Source organism: Anser anser, assembly GCF_964211835.1.
Source record: "Anser anser genome assembly, chromosome: 12".
NCBI lineage: Eukaryota > Metazoa > Chordata > Aves > Anseriformes > Anatidae > Anser > Anser anser.
Genome location: NC_139733.1, coordinates 2,193,134 through 2,213,187, shown reverse-complemented (window position 1 = coordinate 2,213,187; position 20,054 = coordinate 2,193,134). Strand labels below are relative to the sequence as shown.

Genomic DNA, 20,054 nt, shown 5'->3' with positions numbered 1-20,054 from the left:
CAGTTATCTGCTGTATTTTCTGCACTCTAGAAAATAACAAAAAGAGGTCTAACTTGTAAGATAGGATTTGTTTGATGTTTTTCCCTTAGAAAGCTGGAATAATTTATCCACAAACAACAGTGTCCTGGACATCAGCTGAAACAAATTAAAATTAGCTTTTAGTTAAATTCACATTTTGAATATATGAGCAATTGCAATTCTGTTCCAAGTGTATTTAAAAGCTTTTGTTTCCACAAACTCAGGTCATTATTTGTAACAAATTCTATACCATTTACATTTAAAAGTCTGAGTTTGCAACATAAATAGCCCTTTAGATGGTTGAAAATCCCAGCTTTATAGCTGTCCTTGCAACCTTAATTCTGCCCCCGGTGTCTATAAATTTATGGTTATTTCTAATGATCACACATTATATTTCACTCTAGGATCTCAGTGTCATTCTGTTCACAGGCTAAAGGCTTCTTACAGAGTGAAGCTGCCTTTCAATAATGCCAATGTTTTTAAAATGTTGCCTTTCTAACCATCTACCTGAAACTACATTTACTAATTGCTTCCTGGGCTTCTCTGTGCTGCTCATCACCACATCTAGATATCTCTAGAACACTAACAAACTGCTTTCTGCATCTCTGTGATATAAAAGAACATTATTATCTGTGTAGGAAAAGATGGTGCACAGACATTGGGCACAGTTTCAAAAGCCTTTGCTTGTCTCAGATGTCTTGGTCATTTGCTCTAAAGCATTTGGCTTACTTGTGTAAAGTTCTTAGTTTTTTATATTCCTTTCCATTTTTAAAATAGTTGTATAGATTTCAACAAGTTATCTTTGACACATCTCTATAAAATAAGATCATACATCCAATTTTCCGCATTTTTTAGATGTTAAAAAGTGACTTTTGCCTAGCGCAGAGTACTAGTACTACTACCTAAAACTCAGAACCACTCTCAGTGCTTCAGCACTGTTTTTGTCCCTGATGACTTACTACAATAGCAGCAGTATTTTCATTGTTTTAAGGTACTGCAAATGTTCTGTACAGTGGAGACAGGTCACAACTGAAATGGAAGAAAAAAAAAAAAACACACAAAAAACACCAGAGGTATGCACAATATCTGTATCTGGGTCTACACAATTTGTTAGCACATAAGAAAACCGCTGCAAGTTAATGGATACAGCTAAGTTGACCAATAACATTAGCGCTTGTCTCTCCACAGTCAATTGTCAAATTTACTATGCAAATCATTAATATATTTAATACAAAAGATAGTAAGCTCTGAACAGCCATGAGGCGTTACAGAAAATGTAGTAATTGGCTGTGTAAGTGAAGAACACTGTAAAATGTGCCCAAAAGTGCAACAAGATGAAAATGATACCAGCTACTTTAAATCTGTAACTTCCCAACTTCCGGAATTTGATTCACATTGTAATGCCCATTTAATGAAGCCATTCTGTTGACTTTCAACCTAAATTTGGTGGACTCCCAGACAAAAGTTACAGACAAGTTTAATGACGACTCATCAGGATCAGAAGCAAAGTCTGAGCTCTTATCAGTCACAGGTGAAGTACTATTTTAAATACCATTTAAAATAAAACTGTGGTTACTGGTGATCGCTTCCAATTATAGTGTAGTACATTGAATGAAAAAGCTGCTAGCTTGTATACCTGAGTTAATGGAAGCCTTTTATTTTGTTTATTAAATCACATTGGAGCATAAGTTCACCAATTTTTCTCTGAACAAAATCTGAGTGCCCTCTCTGGAGTGGCTAAGGAATCTACAAATAATGAAAACAAGGCTTTTGATTTTTTAAACCTACCAGCTTTTCTCCCTGTTTTGAAATGGATCTGATCCAAAGCTCAGCTGTACTTATAAGGAGCCTTTTTATTGATTTCACAGTGAGGTGACACAACTTGGAGGAGTTTAAGCAATGCATATGGGCAGGTTAAAAATATCAGTTCTACTCTTTGTTTATACCATCTGGTTTTCAATCACACAGACCTCAATGCCTTTCTCATTTTCTGTTCTATCATCAGTAAATTAAAATCAGCTACAAAACTTAATTAAATGTGTTTCTTTGTAGAAGCAATGTATGCATCATTAAGGCCCGAATAATAACCATACTCAAGTCTATCAAAAATTTTTTTTTTTTCCCTTTGGCAAGAGCAGATTAAAACTGAAATACCATTAAAACTCCAATATATTTTCCAGTAGTGAGCTTATGTGTTTTGTGTCTTTACTTCATTCTTCTTGGTGATGAAAAATGATTAAATTAGAACCAGTCAACAATTAGAATCTCAACAATTTGGGTTGTAAGTACTGCAAAATAGGTGTTTGATTTACTATTGAATCTGAAATGAGAAAAAAAAATACCTTTACAATTCTTTAGGAAAAATGGAATTCAAAGTTTGGACTAATTTAGGTCAAAACTTTGACATAATAATCTCTCTCCCACTTTCTCACGTACTGAAAGAAATAAGCAATCCACATTTGTAAAGTGTTTTAATGACCTCATATGAAAATTACAGAAATGCAAATCAAGTATAATTGTTGTTATTATGATGAAAATGTCTAGTTCTACTCACTACAGTCATTGCCTTAAGTAACACAGTGGGTAGCCTGTTATTACCAATGGAATAAACTTTTTCATCAAACACTCTTTATAAAAATATTTCCCTGGAAATGTAACACAGCATGTAGCAAGACTACTACAATTTTCCATCAACTATGAGTGCATGCAGCATAGGTACTGTATTTAGATAATTGTACTTGAGCTTTTTGGCAATAGTTCCTCTTAAGGAAACCTACATTAACCTAAAATTTAGAGTCTGTTATCCCCAGGCCAGATTCATTGGAATTTTTAATATGGCACTGTCTATTCAACAGTTGTGTGTAAATTGCCAATAAACTGGCCAGAAAAGAGCTGAAGGGCTAATTGCCTTTTAACTCCACTGTGATGATAAAGTCACGTAGAAAGAAAGGAAAAACTCCCACTGCTTTAACAAGTTTATCTGACTGCCGCTTTAACATTCTCTGTCTGCATGCACTTTAGTGCATTCACCAATAAAAGGATAAAAGCATTCAAAATCCTATACCCTCAGTAACTAAGAAAGTCCAGATTCAAAACGTCTGCTCTGTTGGAATCAGCCTATTAGATCAGCTAACTTTTTGTGTGGTACTTGATTTCAACTATACAGTATATAGCATGAAAAATTTGAAAAAGAAGAAGAAGAAGGAGCAGAAAATACTTCTCATAGATGAAGGATAAAACAGTGCTACTTAATTCAGTGGTCAAATTCCCATTAACTTTGACAGGGCAAGGATTGCATCTCAAAATAAAATGGAATACTGAAAAATACAGCATCATTTAATTGTTAAATGCTGGACGACCATACAATTTCAATTTTCAATTACTCTCAATTCTTTCAGCCACATTTTATATTCTTTTCTTCTACACTTTCCTCTTCAAAAATCCAGTTTTATAAATACATTTTTTATCTGATTGTGAAGATAGTTTATATCACGTATAAACTTGATAGTTTTACTAGAAGATCTAGAGATTTTCTCTGTTTTACTGCACTTTTAACATAGTGTTATTGAATATTAATGTATAGTCAAAGTGGGCATCAAATAATGACAGTTACAGAAGTCAATATTTCTAGACATGAGGCATATTTTCTTTGGCTAGGTGAGTGATAACCATTCTTGTTCTACTTGATTCCACAAAAGGAAATGGCTATTAAAAATACATTTAATGGAATGACTGAAAGGAAAAAACTAGTGGTCTCTTCATTTTTTTGGTAGTCCTGTATTTTCACTTTGACCAGAGAAAGAACACATTCAGCTCTGATACTGAATTGACCTGTTATGCTTTACAAAATAAAAGAAGTAGTATAGACATTGTGATTGCCAGCTGCAAACCACTGAATGTTGTTTTTCTATTAAAAATCTCTTCCATGTTTTTCTTATTGTAACCTGGAAAGAGTACAAAATCTGAAATCGAAAGGAATTTCTATAAAAAAGAATACTGTTCACACCAAAGGTTCCTCAAGTACTCACCAAAGCAAATGTTATATCATATTACAGTAAAATTTGAAAGCAGAAGATCAAACTAAAAATGAAGTGTCCTTCAAAACAGACTTATGTGCATCAGAGCCTATGCATTAATGTTTGTTTCCATACAGTTATGTGTTTCTCTTCTCCATCACTTCATAATTTGTTCCAGATTTTATTATTTCTTTCACATTTGAAGACACGTTGTTCCACATTCGGGTGATGAAAGACTGAACTGGATGGAAATACATTGAAATATTTGAGAGAGAATGAAAACAAAAATCAAGTTAAATTTTCAATTTATAAGGTAGTAACAAAACTAAGGAAAACATAGTGCTCCATGAGACCCAAAATATTCACTTTCGCAGTACAAAATAAACATCTTTGCCATCCTTCCAAATGTAGAATGCCAATACTAGAGGGAAGTAATGAATTTATCCATAGCAACGCATCAATTTAAGGTTGTCACTGCAGCAGTTTAGGGTTATCCTTAAAGCTTTGTTACTAGATTTGAAGGCAGAGTAAACTAAAAGATCAAGCTAATCTAGGATAAACTTCTTTTCCACAGTTCAAAGGCATTGGCCTTTCCGCAGGTTCAACAGCAGGTTTCTTTGAAGATGTGCCCCAAAGTTCATTAAAAAAATTTCACTGACTTGAACTGATTTCAACATTAAAAAGATAATGCAAGAACTTCATTGCCAGAAAGAACCTGACAGACTGACTTTGAAGCTTTTTTAGGTGGTATTAGATTATTCATCATTCTTCCACTAAAAGTGTTATTTATTTAAACATACCTTTATGTTTAAATACCTAAACATAACTTTATGTTCTTCTTTCTAGAAAATCCAAACTCAGCGTTAATGATGTTATCGCACTTGTTGAATGCCCTTAAGAATATTTCTAGGTTGTAGCAGACACAGTGTACTGTCAGTTATCACTTATGAAGCATTGTATCTGTGTGTAGAACTTTGCAAAGAAATATAATGGCAAGAATAACTGCAGCCTTTAACAAATGAAAATTTAGAAAGATTTACATCATCATTCAGATTAAGAGTACAACCTCATCTTAATAGTAGGTGCTCCATAGCCTGTGTCAACAGTAATTTGAAGAGGAAAACAATTTAAGATTTTCTCTGTTGGTACAACAATCTTGGGAATGTGACTTCCATTAATAATCTTCCTAAAAGGGGGGTACTACATAGAGAACAGAACTACACATACTTCCAAGATTTGTTATAAAGTAGGTTGCAATGTATTATAAATATATACTTTTTAGTATGTAATGCTGCACTAGTGACATGAAAAAAAATAAAAAACACAAAAAGTTGACAGAAAATTTCCCAAATCAAGTGTAAATACATCAGCATCAGTTTTCAGAACCACCTTTCCAGAAACCCAAGCTATATTTCCCAGTTACTATAGATTTCTGACTTCACTTGAGTACCATGCTCACAAAATGAAATGCTTGAATTTCATGCAATTTCAACTTTACTCTAAATTCTACTTTACTAACTAGACCCTGTCAAATAAAAAAACAACCACGGGAGTCTGACAGCTATTATTTTGTACACACTGCTGATGAAAAGAATTTGCCTTCTTGGAAAATAAATGCTTATATTTATGTCTAAATTCCTGAATTAGGTCAATTAAATAGTTGTATTGGCTCAAAAAACTGTACAAAACAAGTCAAATATTCTAACAATACTCTGTTCCAACATTAAATTATTCTATATAACTTACATTCTCATAGAGGTACGTGGACCTTTATGAGGTCCTACACAGAAATCCTAAACAAAAAACTATCATATGGAGGTTTAATTAAGCACATCATCCTCATTTTTGATATATTCTTTGTTACTTTTTTCTCTTAAAAGCATGTAGTTGTCTCTATAAGCTTATTTTACTTTACCTTTTTTGAGTTCAAGCTTTTATCTTGTAGATGACCAAAAAAAAAAAAAAAAAGTAATAATCACAGAACTACCTGCCAATGTTGACATATTTAGGCCCTGTAGTAGCTGTTGGGCTATGTAGCCCACTCAAGGGAATTCTATTTTATCAGAATAGTGGAACTTGTTACAAAATAATTATTAAAAAATGACAAGATGATTGATATGTATGCAGTTATACATACTGAAGATAAAATACTGAAATCACATTACAGGTTTTGTCACTGCAAATCTCCTGGGAGCAAGAAACTACCAAATACTTCACTGATTAAAAAGGTATAGAGAAGCTGATCCTTCTTTCTGTCACCTAGTTTAATGCTAACTGCTTAACATGATTAAAGCATACACATGCATCGACAATTATTATTTTTTTAAATTTACACAATGGCTTTCCAAAAATTTGTCTATTTGTGTACAATCTCCTTAATATGTGAATAGCACACACGCATAAAACTTTTATGGTATAGCAATATTACCAGCTTACAAGTTTGAACAAGCAAAACATAAAAGTTTCCACACCTTCAGAATTCTGGACTCTCCTCAGTTACTACCTCTAGGGATTTTCCTCAGCCAGCTCCAATTTCCCCTCCAGCTTCTGTATTCAATCATTCTCATCCCTTTACTCAGACCTGCACTGTGCCCTCCAAACCCACTCCTTCACAAGTTAGCAGTCCTAGCCTTCCTCCTTGTCTCCTGAACCACCAACCATTATTTCTCACCTGTCTGCACAGCTCTACCTTACTCCTGCAGCTGCTTTACCTTTTTTTTTTTTTTTCCCTATTGAGATTTATTCTCAAACACTTTTCCTCCGGTCTCAAGGATCTTCATGAGTCTCTGGATTCCATTACTGCCCTCAAATCAACTTTTTGGGAAAATCCCCTCTGCGATGGCAGATGACACAGAAGAAACAGGAGAGACAACCTCTCAGCTGTAGCTCTGGACCTAGCACAAGAGAAGCAGTCCCAAATTGAAAATTTAAGTCATTAGTCCCAGACCTGATAATGCAGAGGAAATCCTAGTTGCTAAAACCTAATGGTCTAACACAAGGTGGGATTCTTCTAAAAGCCAATAAATTAAACAAATTTGAACAAACATTTATTTGGACAACAAAAAGTACATCCACAAAAAGTGCTATCCAACTGCTAAAATGCAGAACACCTCTTCAAGTAAAGGAAACAGTAAACCTTTTCAAAGACATTTCCACTCCACACTGTTTATTTTTTTAACCTCTATCCTCTGCCTTTTCTGCTAGCACATGGAAGCATTTGTGCAAAGTCTTGAGACAGATACCTTGCTTGGCAAGCGTCCCAAATCATTTCATAAAATTATCAACTAAATGAAAGGTCAGACAATCTTTAAAATGAGAAAGGATACTATGCAGGTCTGTAAATAGGGAATATATAATGCAGATAGATAAATCTATATTACTGTTTCATTGTAATAACCTATTTAATTTGTTTCACTTTGTTATCAGAGCCAGAAAGAGAATTTTGAAGTGCTGGAATTATAAAATAAAAAGATGCACAAGTTCTTTGTTGATAATTATTCAAGACAGCTGAAAAAAAAAGTATTAGAAAAGAAAAGCAAACATCAGAGGAAGTTAATTTATTACTGAAAAAGTTATTTCTGTCAAAAATAGTATGGTTATAATTTTTGACATTGATATGATATTGATATACTGACATATTGATCTATTACTATTGCTATATATTTGATATGTTGATATAAATGTTCATATATTGATATAATTCAGGGGGGGTTCTTCTAAGGACCACCAAAAATCTCTAGCATGATAGGAATAAAATATTCTTGTATACACATTATATTTAATAGAAGGAAAAAAAAGTTTAAAAATTTTTAAAGCTATTTTACTGCCAGAGGGAATGCTGCTACTTAGATCTGATTAAATATATTTAAAGTTATTTTAATAATTAAATAAAACTGATAAATATATTTTACACTTAAATGTTTTTAAAATATTACTGTATCTGTGCATTCACTGAATATACATTCAGTCTGGCTGTTCTGTAGACTTTATTCACAGCTTATAAAATATCTTTCCTTAGCCTACCAACTGCTTCAGTTCTCAAATCACAATGCAAATCGTAATACGTTATACAAATAAGCCTATCCAGAAACTAGTAAATAGGATATGTAAATAATTCAAAATGAAGCTAGGATTGTAATTTGTCACAAAACAGGTCAATATAAATAAGTACAAAATAATTTGTGAACAGGTTGTAGCATCTCTATAGTTCAGCTTCTCAAAATAGAAATATTTCCTACTTACAAGTTATTTTGTGAACTTTAAATTTATTAGAAGAGTGTAGGTTACTAACATTAATTAACACCAGATACTAACTATGATTAAAGTTGCAATTAAAGGCCTCTCAGAGGAACGTAGAACATAAACTAAAAAGAATGGGCTTCTTGAACACTCATGTTTCAGTGAAGGTAAAGCTTGCTTTTATAATTTGAAGTGATGGTAATGGTTGAATATCAACTGATATTGATGGATTGGAGATCACACCTTCAAACCTAGCTGGATGAATTCCAGTTTTCATAGGTGTGATATCACTATCAGTATTGCTACCACAGGCAAATAATTGACAAGTGACATCACACACAAACTGTAAGATTTTGAGTCTATGGGCTGCCATGCGTTTAATACTACGGTGTACCATAAGAGCCCTTAAAGCATTTCCCTTTAGTTTTTTTCTTCTATTAACTATATTAGCAGTAATTCCTATTCTGCATATAGGAAATGCCTGCTTATACCAGTAATACCATGTCTAACTGTAAAATAAATAAATAAACAAAAGGAAACAATCCTACCTACACTCCATAAATCTATAAAGCTCTTAGGCATATAAAAGTGAGACCCTGAGATTCCTAGTTAATACCAGATAGATCTCTGCTAGAGTATTTTGTTTTCTTCTGCACGCATTCCACCAATAATTTGATTCAGGTTAATCCTGTCTAAAATTAAAATAAAGGTCACCTGCTATTAGTTAGTTTATTGAATGTGAATGCTTACTATAACAGGAGAAAAAACAAGTAAGTAGAATAAATGACAGCAGTCACAGCCATTTGAAATATAAAAGTCTTTGTCAGTTTTGGACAAAAGTAAAATATAAGTATTTTAAAATCATATTTATTTGCTGACAAAATGGTTGTCTGCAATGTATGTTGAACTCAGCAAGTTTATTGCCTGAATTTTTTAGGGCAAGAACCATTCATAACAATGCAAACAGGTTCATCTTCCCTAAGATCTTGCAAATGACTATTGTTTTGTTAAGATACTGTATTTACCTTCTATGGGAATGCTGTGAAAATGCTACCTTATTAAATTAATGCCTCACATAAAATTGTTGGTTCGCAAAGATGACAGTGAATGGAGGACCACCTTACTAGCATACATTTTCCCTTTAGTCCACTACTTTTTACATCAGAATTCCATTTTTTATATAGGCATAAGATATTTGTGCTTTATTTTTTTTTTAACCTCAATGCATAAAGTGAAATGACAAAAATTGTTTTGTTTTTTTTTCCTATTTCAAAGGTAATTATTCATTTTAATCTATTCATTTACATTTTAAGGTCAGAATAGAGTCTGAAACCCCAACAAAATCCAGGATACCTTGTCCAACTAAAATTCTGTATTATTTAAATACTTCAAAGGTGCATCTTTATTTCTACAAAAGTTACTTGTAAATAATAATAACTTAAAGAATTCCATAACTGTAGATATTAAGTTATGTTTAGAATTGTAAAGAACTTTCTCTTTTCCTCTTCAACGAACATGAGAACTGTATACATCTGAAAACATTTTATTTATTAAAATTTAGTCAATCCATTTTTTGTGCTACAAAGACACAGAAATGTACTGTTCAGTGGAGACGTCTAAAAATGAAAGGCAACAGAGTATAAACCAGAGTCAAATTCTTTCTCAGCATTAATTCCACCCTTTTTTCCCCTACCATGCATTCCTGCCCCTTCTAAAAAGTCCTTGAAGTTTAGCAGCTTGAAATCATATGCCTGTCTGTTAAGCTGTTAGGTATGTGGAAACAAAGTTTTTAGGAGACCCATAAAATCAAACAAGATCAGACTAAATTATCTGCTGCTGATCTGCACTGATACATTACTGCTAGTCACTAAGCCAGTCACTTTAGGTCCTGAAAAAACTGAAGGGGCAGTGAACCATGATATGCAACTCCATTGAAAGCTAGTTAAGCACATTATCAGACAGAAAAAGCATTTTAGACCCCCTTGGCTGTCAAGCTGGAAAATAGTAAGAGTGATAATTGCCTCTTTAGCACTAGTAAAGACCAAATGAAGTATTACAGCATGAAAGCTCTTTCATTAGGCAAAGTAATCACCTAGTGACTACAAATGTATTCAACTATTTTTTAACTCTGAGATAGAAATTATGCCACAAAATTGGTAAAGAGGCCTGCTTGGAGAAAAGAAGGCTGCAATTCACTTTCCCCACTGCAATGCCAGTGCATACAGCTTCACTTATATGCCAGGTATCTGAGATCAGATCAAAACATTGGTGTTGGGCTTCTCCTTCCTTTCCTTTTGTGAAGATGGTATCTGAGACATTGCTTTATTTATCTCCCATTATTGAGCTGCAGCTGAGCAACTATTTTTTTTCTGACTCCTTTGCTTTTTCTCCTATATCACACACATGGTCTGTTTTCTTAGGTTTATATCTTCAAGAAGGGACCAAAGCAATTATTTAAATGCAGTGTTTCCAAATCTTTACAGATCGCGTGCTTACTCTGAATAAAAGCATTTAAAGAAAGAAAAAAAAAAGCAGTATGAAAAGGGGTATCAAAAATAAATACTGAGTAAGTATTTGTGCATGAGCTTCCACAGGAAAGCCTTAATTTTGGAGGACACCAATGTACAAGTGGTGAGAAAGTTAAATCTTCCTTACTTTATGTGAAATTCTTAACACATTTCCAGATCCTTTGCTTTGTATAGCTTCCATCATGGATAAAGCCAGGAGAAAAAAACTGAAAAAGCCGAAGTCCCTCTATGACATTGTCCGTAATGAATCCTCAAATGATACCTTCAACAGATCCAGAATTTTTGGTTTATCTGGAACACACACAGCATCTTAAGCTAAAGATTCAGAATAACAGAGAATCCACCACAATTTTTTGATGTTTGTCTTCCTTGTTACAAATTTCTCACCTGTCTTGTGATTTATTTATTTATTTTATGCAAAATATATGCTATAATTAGTTTCATCACTAGTTTCCAGTCATCCTAAATGGATGCCATAACTCATTCCAAGATCCAGATATTTATTTTCCATATCTACTTTCTCCTGAACTTTACCTCCCAGCATACTGTAACTATTTTGCTCTGAATGTTCTTGTCTAATTTTTCAGCTCATCACATACCATCATATATGTTGGTATGTGACATCATATGACATACCAAAAAATTAAAGATGGAAGCAAAAACATGTTTTAAAAAATGTATCCATATGCAGGTATGGGCCAAAAAATATTAGAATCTTGAAGTGATAAAAACTGACAAAGCAAATGATAAAAAATAGAATCTTCTAGATTACATAGCTCAGAACTACCAAAATGTTTCTGTTCTCTGCTTTTTGACCTATAAGCTTACCTGAGAAGAGACAAAAATAAGAGACAGAAGGAGACAAAAAAGAGACAGAAGAAATACAAAAATAATGATCTGGTTCGTGTCTTTTGTTTTAAATCACGAGTGGACAAAATTAGACAAAAGGGAACCTTCAAGAATTATTTCAAGTAAAAGAAAACCTTGACTTACTCCCTAATTTCCAGCTGCTGTATTTCAGATGACCAGGATAAACACAAGAAGAAACAACTTAAGAGAGAAAGAAAGGGGTGGGGGAGAAGGAGGGAAGGAGGGAGGAGTATGAATGTTTGAATGATGTGATGAAATACTAGAAAATATTAAATGTATAAAATATTTGCCTGCTGAAAATGTATCATCTATTAATAAATTAATACTCAACTACAGCAATACTTACAGTGTACTGAAGACTGTATTTTACTGCACAGTAAAATAGAAGTCATTGGCATTATGACAGTACAAGATTAAGGCTGTGGGTTAAAGGTATAGCTACAACAGTTTTGAATCACATTCCTAATTATGAATCTTGCAAGCTGGCATCTCCTAGTATGGAAATATTCACCTTTGATATTAATATCCTAGCTTCTTTATAGACTCAATTTTATTACCAACATTTGAAAATATATTTTGGCTTTAATAAAACAAAACTTGTTTATTGTTATTCCAACAGATATATCAACCCTGTCCTCAAAGGCTCCAAACACCTTTGTCTATGAACAAAATAAGCATCTTTCAAGTCTGTGATTCTTTGAATGTTTATCGTCTACATCAAGGAAAATAAATAAATAAATAAGCCAACTTTGACCTTCTATGCTTAAGACCTTTAAGAAGCAAACAAAAACATTTCACTGAGGTATGTAATGATAAGAAGCCAAAGTTTGTTACAGAGTACCATGCTGCATGCTCAAAACAATGAAATTGAGAGCTACTAGACTATATACAACAATATTTATGCTTTTTAATTCTCCCTAAACACATAAAATGTCTTATAAATCCATATGACGCACATTAGATGGATGTCTTTATATCTTTTTCACATTTTGTTTTTGATCATCTGCTTGGAATAATTTGTTTTAATTTTTTTTTTTTTTTTTTAAGTAGAAGGTGAAAGGCAAAGCAACAACAATCACAAAGCAAATGATCAGGTGAGATCTGTGGAACACTCATGCACTGACCTTCTCAATCACTTGCACTCTGCCATGCCTGATTAGCTCCCTAAACTGTCAGAGCCATTATCATCAGTTATGAGACATTCACAGTAACAAATTAAAACATAAAAAACTCTTTTCCACTCTTAAATTCCTGAAGCTTTTCCCATATCAAATACTTCATGAGATGGTACTAGAAGAAAGGAAAAGTTTTCCAGGACTCAATACCTAGCCCAGTAATGTAAACTCCATGTTTACATTGCTCTGCTATGATTACAGTTTGCAGTTGCAGTGCACGCAACAAAGCTGAAGAAGGTTAGTTGACTAGTGGATCCCAATTGACCAAGTTTGGCCTTTTGTTTCAATAGTGTTTTCTTAGGTCCACATTTTTAACTGAGCAGCTACCCCTGCTGAGAGGGATTATTTACCACGGTCTGTCTAATAATGACACTTATGATTATAGTATTCCTCTGATATGTCAAAAATTTGTATAAAAGCTAAGCTTTGGCTTAGCTTAGCTCTTCTTAAGGTTTTGTTAAATAAAGATTGCTTTATCTTCTGCCGTGACCATACATTTAGTGTGCTTACAACATACAAACAACAGATCTTAATGTGAACAAGAAAAACAAAGAAACTATCTTTCAGAGACAGAAAATCTTAACAGCAAAGCTACCTATCAATCCTAGCAATTCACACTTTCAGAAATCATGCCATTTCTTCACCTACAGACAGGAAGTGAAGTATATCAGATAGTAATGGCTTCTAGAAGAGGTGTTCAGATTAAGACTTTATTTTCCCCGAGCAGTCAAAATTAATGGTAACCGGAAGAGAAAGTGGAAAAACACCCAGTTCAGAGCAAGAAGATGCAATGGCTGTTAAGAGTGACCATCCAGCTTTCCTAGCTCTCCAAAGCATGTCACAATCATGTCAAATAGCAGGGCAAAGCCTCCCTGGTCCCCCAAACAGACCTATGCAAGAATGCCCAAGAAATGCTGTTTTTACAGAATTGCTTTCGATAAACTTTCGTAAGCATACAAACATTTCCTGACATGTGATGTAATGTTTTTTTACTGAAAGTGAAAAATTAAAATCACATTGCTTATAACATTCATAGTTATTGAGTTCCATTATAATTGCACTGTTACAATTATCCATTTGAGGACTTAAGTTCCATCATGCTATTCACTACATAAATACCTTTTTTTTAAACGTAATTTTCACCTGTTAAGATAAAATAAATATTAACAATAAATATTAAAACAAACAAATAACAAAACCAACAACACAACAAATAAAAGTAAAAAGGCAAATACAGTCCTGATTTGAATTAGTATTTATAAGCTTAGCTCATCATTTGCACCTCTTTTGTCAGACAGCAGTTTTAAAGGCTTTTGAAGACCATTATTAGTGATTTAAAAGGTGACACAGCGGTGAATTTATAGATTTGGATATTGAGTTTCTCCACACCTGAAGGGAGCATGAGAGAAAGTGTGAAGTTATTGGAGGAACAAGTGGATTATACTAGCAGTAAAGGTTGGACTTCCTGATGCAGCCAAGGAGGGAATGACACCATGTCCTGGAATATTGCGCCTAAATGGCAGAGAGCCAATCTCTTATTAAAGATATCAAATCCAAAATGAGACAGGCCTAAAATATTCCAATTTACCACATACATTTCTGAGCACCTAAAAGACAAAGTTTACTGACCAGCTTTCATCATAAAATCTGGGAGTGTATTTTTTTCTCCTGCATTAACAGCAGATACGCTACAGAAAGCAAGCTGGTACACAACAAGATAAAAAATAAGAAATGTTCCTTGAGAACGAAACTACAGCAGCACTTTGATGCACAATGAATTCCCAAAGATCTAAGGACTAATATTTAGAAATCTCATTAGGTTAAAAGCATTCATAAAAAATATTCATAATACATTTGATACTAACTTTGTCAGTTACTCAGGGCCAAAACTGGCATGCATATAGCCTTCATGTGCGTAACACAACTGAATCACATATCCTCAGGCACATCAGCATTAAGTTTCCTAAAGTTCTACTTCCTATGAGAACCTACTACACAAATTAATAGAAGGGGCTTAGACAACATATTACCAAAATTGCTAGTTCAGAAGACTTATTAGACAGTAGACGTATGAGAGCATCAGAACAATCTCCAAAATACAAGCATGTGCTATTATGTGAACATGTACATGCTAGAAAAGAAGAAGGGATGTTTCAGTGGGTGGTGCTTTGAGTAGTGGGGTTCCCACACGTGACAAAGGAGCAGCAAAAACATCACAGAACTGACATGGAGGAGAAAGTAGAGCACAGCTAGAGAAACTCTGCTATTGTGACCTGGATAGCTATGTGGCTGAACGCTACCAAAAACCAAGTAGGAGATCAAGAAAATACCACATTTTTCCTTTATTTCTTCTTTGCTCAGGAAAACAAATAAACAGAAACAAACAAACAAACAAAAACCACAACTAGCTGTGTATATTATAACACAGTTATTTAGGTCTGTATCAAAGACACTTCACTGTAAATTTTCTCTTTTCCTGGCATAAGAGGTATAAGGTCCCAAACATTCACGAAGTGTGAGTTTAAAAGTGGTAGGATCATCGTGTTGAATGGCTTCAATGTTCACAGCATCTTACCTTGATGGAGGTAGAAAAGCCTTTGAAATTGGAAAAGATTAGATCACCCATTAAATGTTCTAGTAATAGACATACCTTTGAACAACAAGGGCAGCTATATTCTATGAAACTCTGCATGCACATCTGGGCAGCATTTGCTTCATATAAAAAGATATTATATTTGTATTTCATTTAAGAGATGTTTTATTCCAACTTTATTCCTACTTCAGTAGGTGCATTTATTCAATTCTTGCCTTGATTAAAAAAACAATAAGGTGACTTAGACTTAAAATTGCTCAGCATTCATTTAAAATAATGCAGTTTGTTTTTGGTAATATTTTTCAAATGCATGACTTCTTGCTTACACAAATGCATGTACAAGCTTTCCCCAGACACATGCCAGTAAGCAGATCTGCCAAGTCTCATGTGCTAAACATGAAATTCATTCTTTTGGCCTCATCTCATGCTCTCCTGCTGCAAGACCTCATACATTTACAGCATGGTGCTGCTTCCTCTCTCCAGTTCTATAAACTCATGTGCCACATGCAACTGACTGGTTAATCAACTGTATGTACCCAGTGTGACTTAGCTGGCAGTGGGGAAGTGGCAAAGGCAAGTCACTGCATCTGAAAAAGCGTGCCACAAGGTCTGCATGGGCTAGGATGTCTCCATCATGTGAGCAAACACACATCTCCATCACTTACACAGCTCACGTGTTGGGATTCCAATAAACTGAAAGGGCTGGAGTGCGTAGGAGGGACTGACGTGGAAAATCAAATATGGAGGGGAAACACTTCTTTTATGATGCACAAAAAAACATTGGTGTGGTCAACAGATGGAATGTAGCCAGATCCTCATTACAGCAATGCTATTGACATTGCCACAATTAAGGTAAGAGTCACTGTTTCCACTGTAAACTCCTGTTTGCAAGACCTTATAAATTGGCCGTAAAACTTCACTTCAGGCAGAACCTTAACACACAAGGTCTCAGCATTAAAGTATGTTTCACATATATTAAAAAAAAAAATAATGGTGTGCCTTTCAGATTGCATAGTAGCTCAAAACAGGTTTCCTATTCTTGTTCTGGTATTCTCTGCACTCATTGCACTCAGAAAAACCTTTGTGTCTATTGAGTAGAATGATGGAATTTTCCATTCTAATTACAACTTTCCACAGTTGGCAGCAGTTTCATTTCTTATTTTACTATCACATTAATAAGCTAAGTTGTTAGCTTTGGAAAACTGGTTATCATCTTTTGAAACAGCATTGTTAATTCAAAACACCTCCAATGTATTCATTTAACAATCAAAATACAGCTTCATATTATAAAGCACCCTGGTTGTAAAGGATGTATTACAGTTTTTAATCTTGTCCGCACACAGACACATACACACACACACACAGAAACTGCAATGTAAATCAAATTCAGCCAGCTAATACAGTGCGTATCCTGTGTCTCTGAAGTAAAAGGGAAATTCTTTTCTTGCATTTCAACAGGAGCAGACCCAAGCTTTCAAAATACATGGGTACGTAGTACTATAATTACTTCTTATTTATAGGGTGCTGACAGTAGGCTCAGTGCTGTACAAACAAAAGAAGACATGGTCCCTGCCCCTTGGGACTTACAATCTGAAAGCACAACAATTGAGGCACATAAAACACCAAGTGGTGATCCAGTACACAGTGGAACACTGACATGTTTGTTTTCCCATAAATAAATCACTCCTTGGGGGTAGAGCGTAAAAGGGGTAGATAGTCTTCTTCTATTTATGTTTTAAGAGAGGATTTGAAAGAATACATATTTGTAGCACTCAGTTTTCCAAATGCTCGACCAAAAGGGACTATGGGAAAAAATAATCTATAGCATGTAAGGTCTTCATAGCCAATTATTACTTGTTACAGAAAAACAGTTTACATTCCCTTTAGAAGGAACTGAAATGGCACCATGTCTGTATTTCCCAACTACTACAAGGCACACATCCTTCTACTTCTCCATTCAACATCACTGTGTATATATACATATACATAACAGCGTAACTAACCACGGTTAGTACTCCAATTGGTGAAATTACCTACAACGTACAGGAAGTGCAAATGTTAATGCTTTTGAAGCACTCCCAACTTGTGTATATGACAAAATCTAGGCAAAACTCTGTACAGGCTTGATCCTGCAGCTAGTAAGCTCTACAGTACAAGTGCCTGAGACAAAGGCTTTGCATTCTTCACATAAACTTCTTATGACCTATGCTTCAGGGCTGAATACAGTATTTAATCTAGCCTTGATTTTTTATCATGCTGGGCCAGTGACTTTTTTTTTTTTAATATTCTTTAAATAAACATTTACACTGTTAACCTAATAGACTGTAATGTGTTCACAGAATTATAGAGTGATTGGCAGTTTTGTTTCTTTGGTTGTTTTCTATAGTGACAAGGATCACAATTAGAAGGCCTAAAATTTGACCTATCCTGGCAGAGACCCTCCTTTCCATTTATTTTATTTTTTTCTAACCTGCTCACCACTTTAAATTAAATAAAGGCAAGCAATATTAATAACAAAATAATTAATATATAGGCCATATGAAATGATGTACAGGAACTAACAATAATATAATAACAAGAAGTAATGCATAAGTTTTTTCATTTACTGCCATTTCCAGGTAATTTGTACCTTTCCAAAAAAAACTATTTAATTAAGAGAATTTTCAGATTCCAAAAGCAGCAATTCCTGGTCCTGGAGGGACCAGGAAGAATACTGCCACAGATATGAAAGAGAAACACACCTATACAGCACAGAGACCCACAACCAACCTGAACACGTCCTGGTAGAAAGAAGCTCTGGCAAGGGAGGCAGTAATCTTGACACCAAGGGTTGCCTTCCAGCATAAAGATGTTTTAGTTTGGTCCTTAGTTAGGTGAGCCCAGTTATGTCAGCGTCAGCACATTACAGATGCATGAGTTATTATGGTTCCCTAAGCCTAAATGAAGAGAACTCTACAGAAACATGACAGTCCAGTACTCAGAGATTTGTTTGATGTTCTGGCAGTTACTGACCAAAACTGGATGGAAAGGTTTTTTACCAGTAGCTTTTACCATGTTGTATAGGGATTACAACTGAAAACATCTGGGACTGAAATAATGTTACACTTGTAGGCACCTCTCAAGGGAGGACTGACATGGAACGTGGTACTGCAGAATGCACACATTCAGACACCAATTCACGTATGGGATTTTTAATGGGATTTTTAAAAATGAACACATTGTAACTGATGAGCAAGCCATTCATGGAGAAGAGAATTTATGATAGATGAAATAGTGTAGCATATCTGATTTTAGAAGGCACACTGGAAAATATAGGGGAAAAACAGGAAGAGGAATCGACTTTTTTTTTTTTTTTTTAACGAATCACCACAGTATAGTAGAATTTGTGCTGCCAACACCTTAAAACCAAATATGCGGAAGAAAATGTAAGTGAACACTCTCACTTCATCCACATTTTAACACACATGTTCCTGAGAGTTCAACCCCTTCTATCCCTCAATATTATGATTAGATCCACTTAGGCTACTTAAGACATCCTTGCACTGTTACTACATTCAGAGGCAATGACGAGTGTTATTTACACACTGAGTGGAGGTGAATGTAGATGTGTCTAGAAGTATAAGCTGGCATAATGGACTTCTTCAGGGTAACAAGGAGGTTTAAGTCAACCCAGACAGGACTTAACTACAACCTCTCAAGACTTAACTACAACCCATCCACAAATAGGTGCTTGTAAAGTAGATACAGATTGAATCATAGAATCATTGACTTAATCTTGAAATATTACAGCATCCTTAAACCACTTGACGGGGACAGCAAAATAGCAAAGAAAGAATTAAAACATATGTGGTGTGACACTAGATATAGGAAATTGTTTGTGCTGTAAGTATATTTGATATGGTTGTGCGCGCACTTAAGTTCATAGCCAGTTCCAATGCATGCTTTTCTTGCTGACAACTGACACCTGTATGTAGAATCTGCCTTCTCATGCTCCCAGCACCAGTATATTACGGATGCTCAATTCTTTCTGGTGGTGTTTCCTATAATGATTTCCTTTTTTACATTTTTTTTCTCTGTTGCATTCCACTCTTTTTTTAACTTCCTGTTAAAAAAATATTGTTCTTACATACAATATGCATACATTTTTTTTTAATTTAAGCATTGAGTAAAGACTCATTAATAAGCAAACAGTGCCTCAACCAAACCACTTAAAAAAATTGATTTGCTCCTTCTCTTGTAAGGACACATGGAATAATCTGATGCAAAACGCATGTCTACAGACTTGTCAACAAGTACCATGAGTTGAGTGTGGTGCTCACTCTTTAACATATCTCAACAAAGTAACTTAACCATAATTTTCAAGACTATTTTTAAAGTTTTGAAATCTGTTTAAAGTTTTTCATATTAGGAGAAAATAATCATATTTTAAAAAATCTATGCAAAATGAATTTTATTCTAAAAGATTTTTTTTTCATTATACATGAGACCTATAAAATTTAGTTGAAAAATGAAGTGCTTCTCAATTTGCATTATCTCAGGATAATCTCCTTTTCTGTTCCATTTTAGGGGATTGTATGGCAAGCCAGAGTTTGTTGTGACTTCTATTGCTTTTATT

The 20,054-nt window shown here is 34.3% G+C and overlaps 1 protein-coding gene across 25 annotated transcripts in view; it reads right to left on the bottom strand.

Annotated features, from left to right (window-relative positions):
* ERC2 (ELKS/RAB6-interacting/CAST family member 2) overlaps positions 1-20,054 on the bottom strand; it is a 525,223-nt gene that overhangs the window by 66,987 nt on the left and 438,182 nt on the right. Inside the window, exon 22 of one of the 25 annotated variants that reach the window (XM_083795048.1) lies at positions 4,160-4,275. The exons of the other annotated variants lie outside the window; for them this stretch is intronic. Within the exon in view, the coding sequence (XP_083651174.1) occupies positions 4,228-4,275 (48 nt within the window). The 3' untranslated portion in view covers positions 4,160-4,227. Of the gene's footprint in view, positions 1-4,159; positions 4,276-20,054 lie in introns of those variants that run through there. 25 annotated transcript variants of the gene reach the window in all.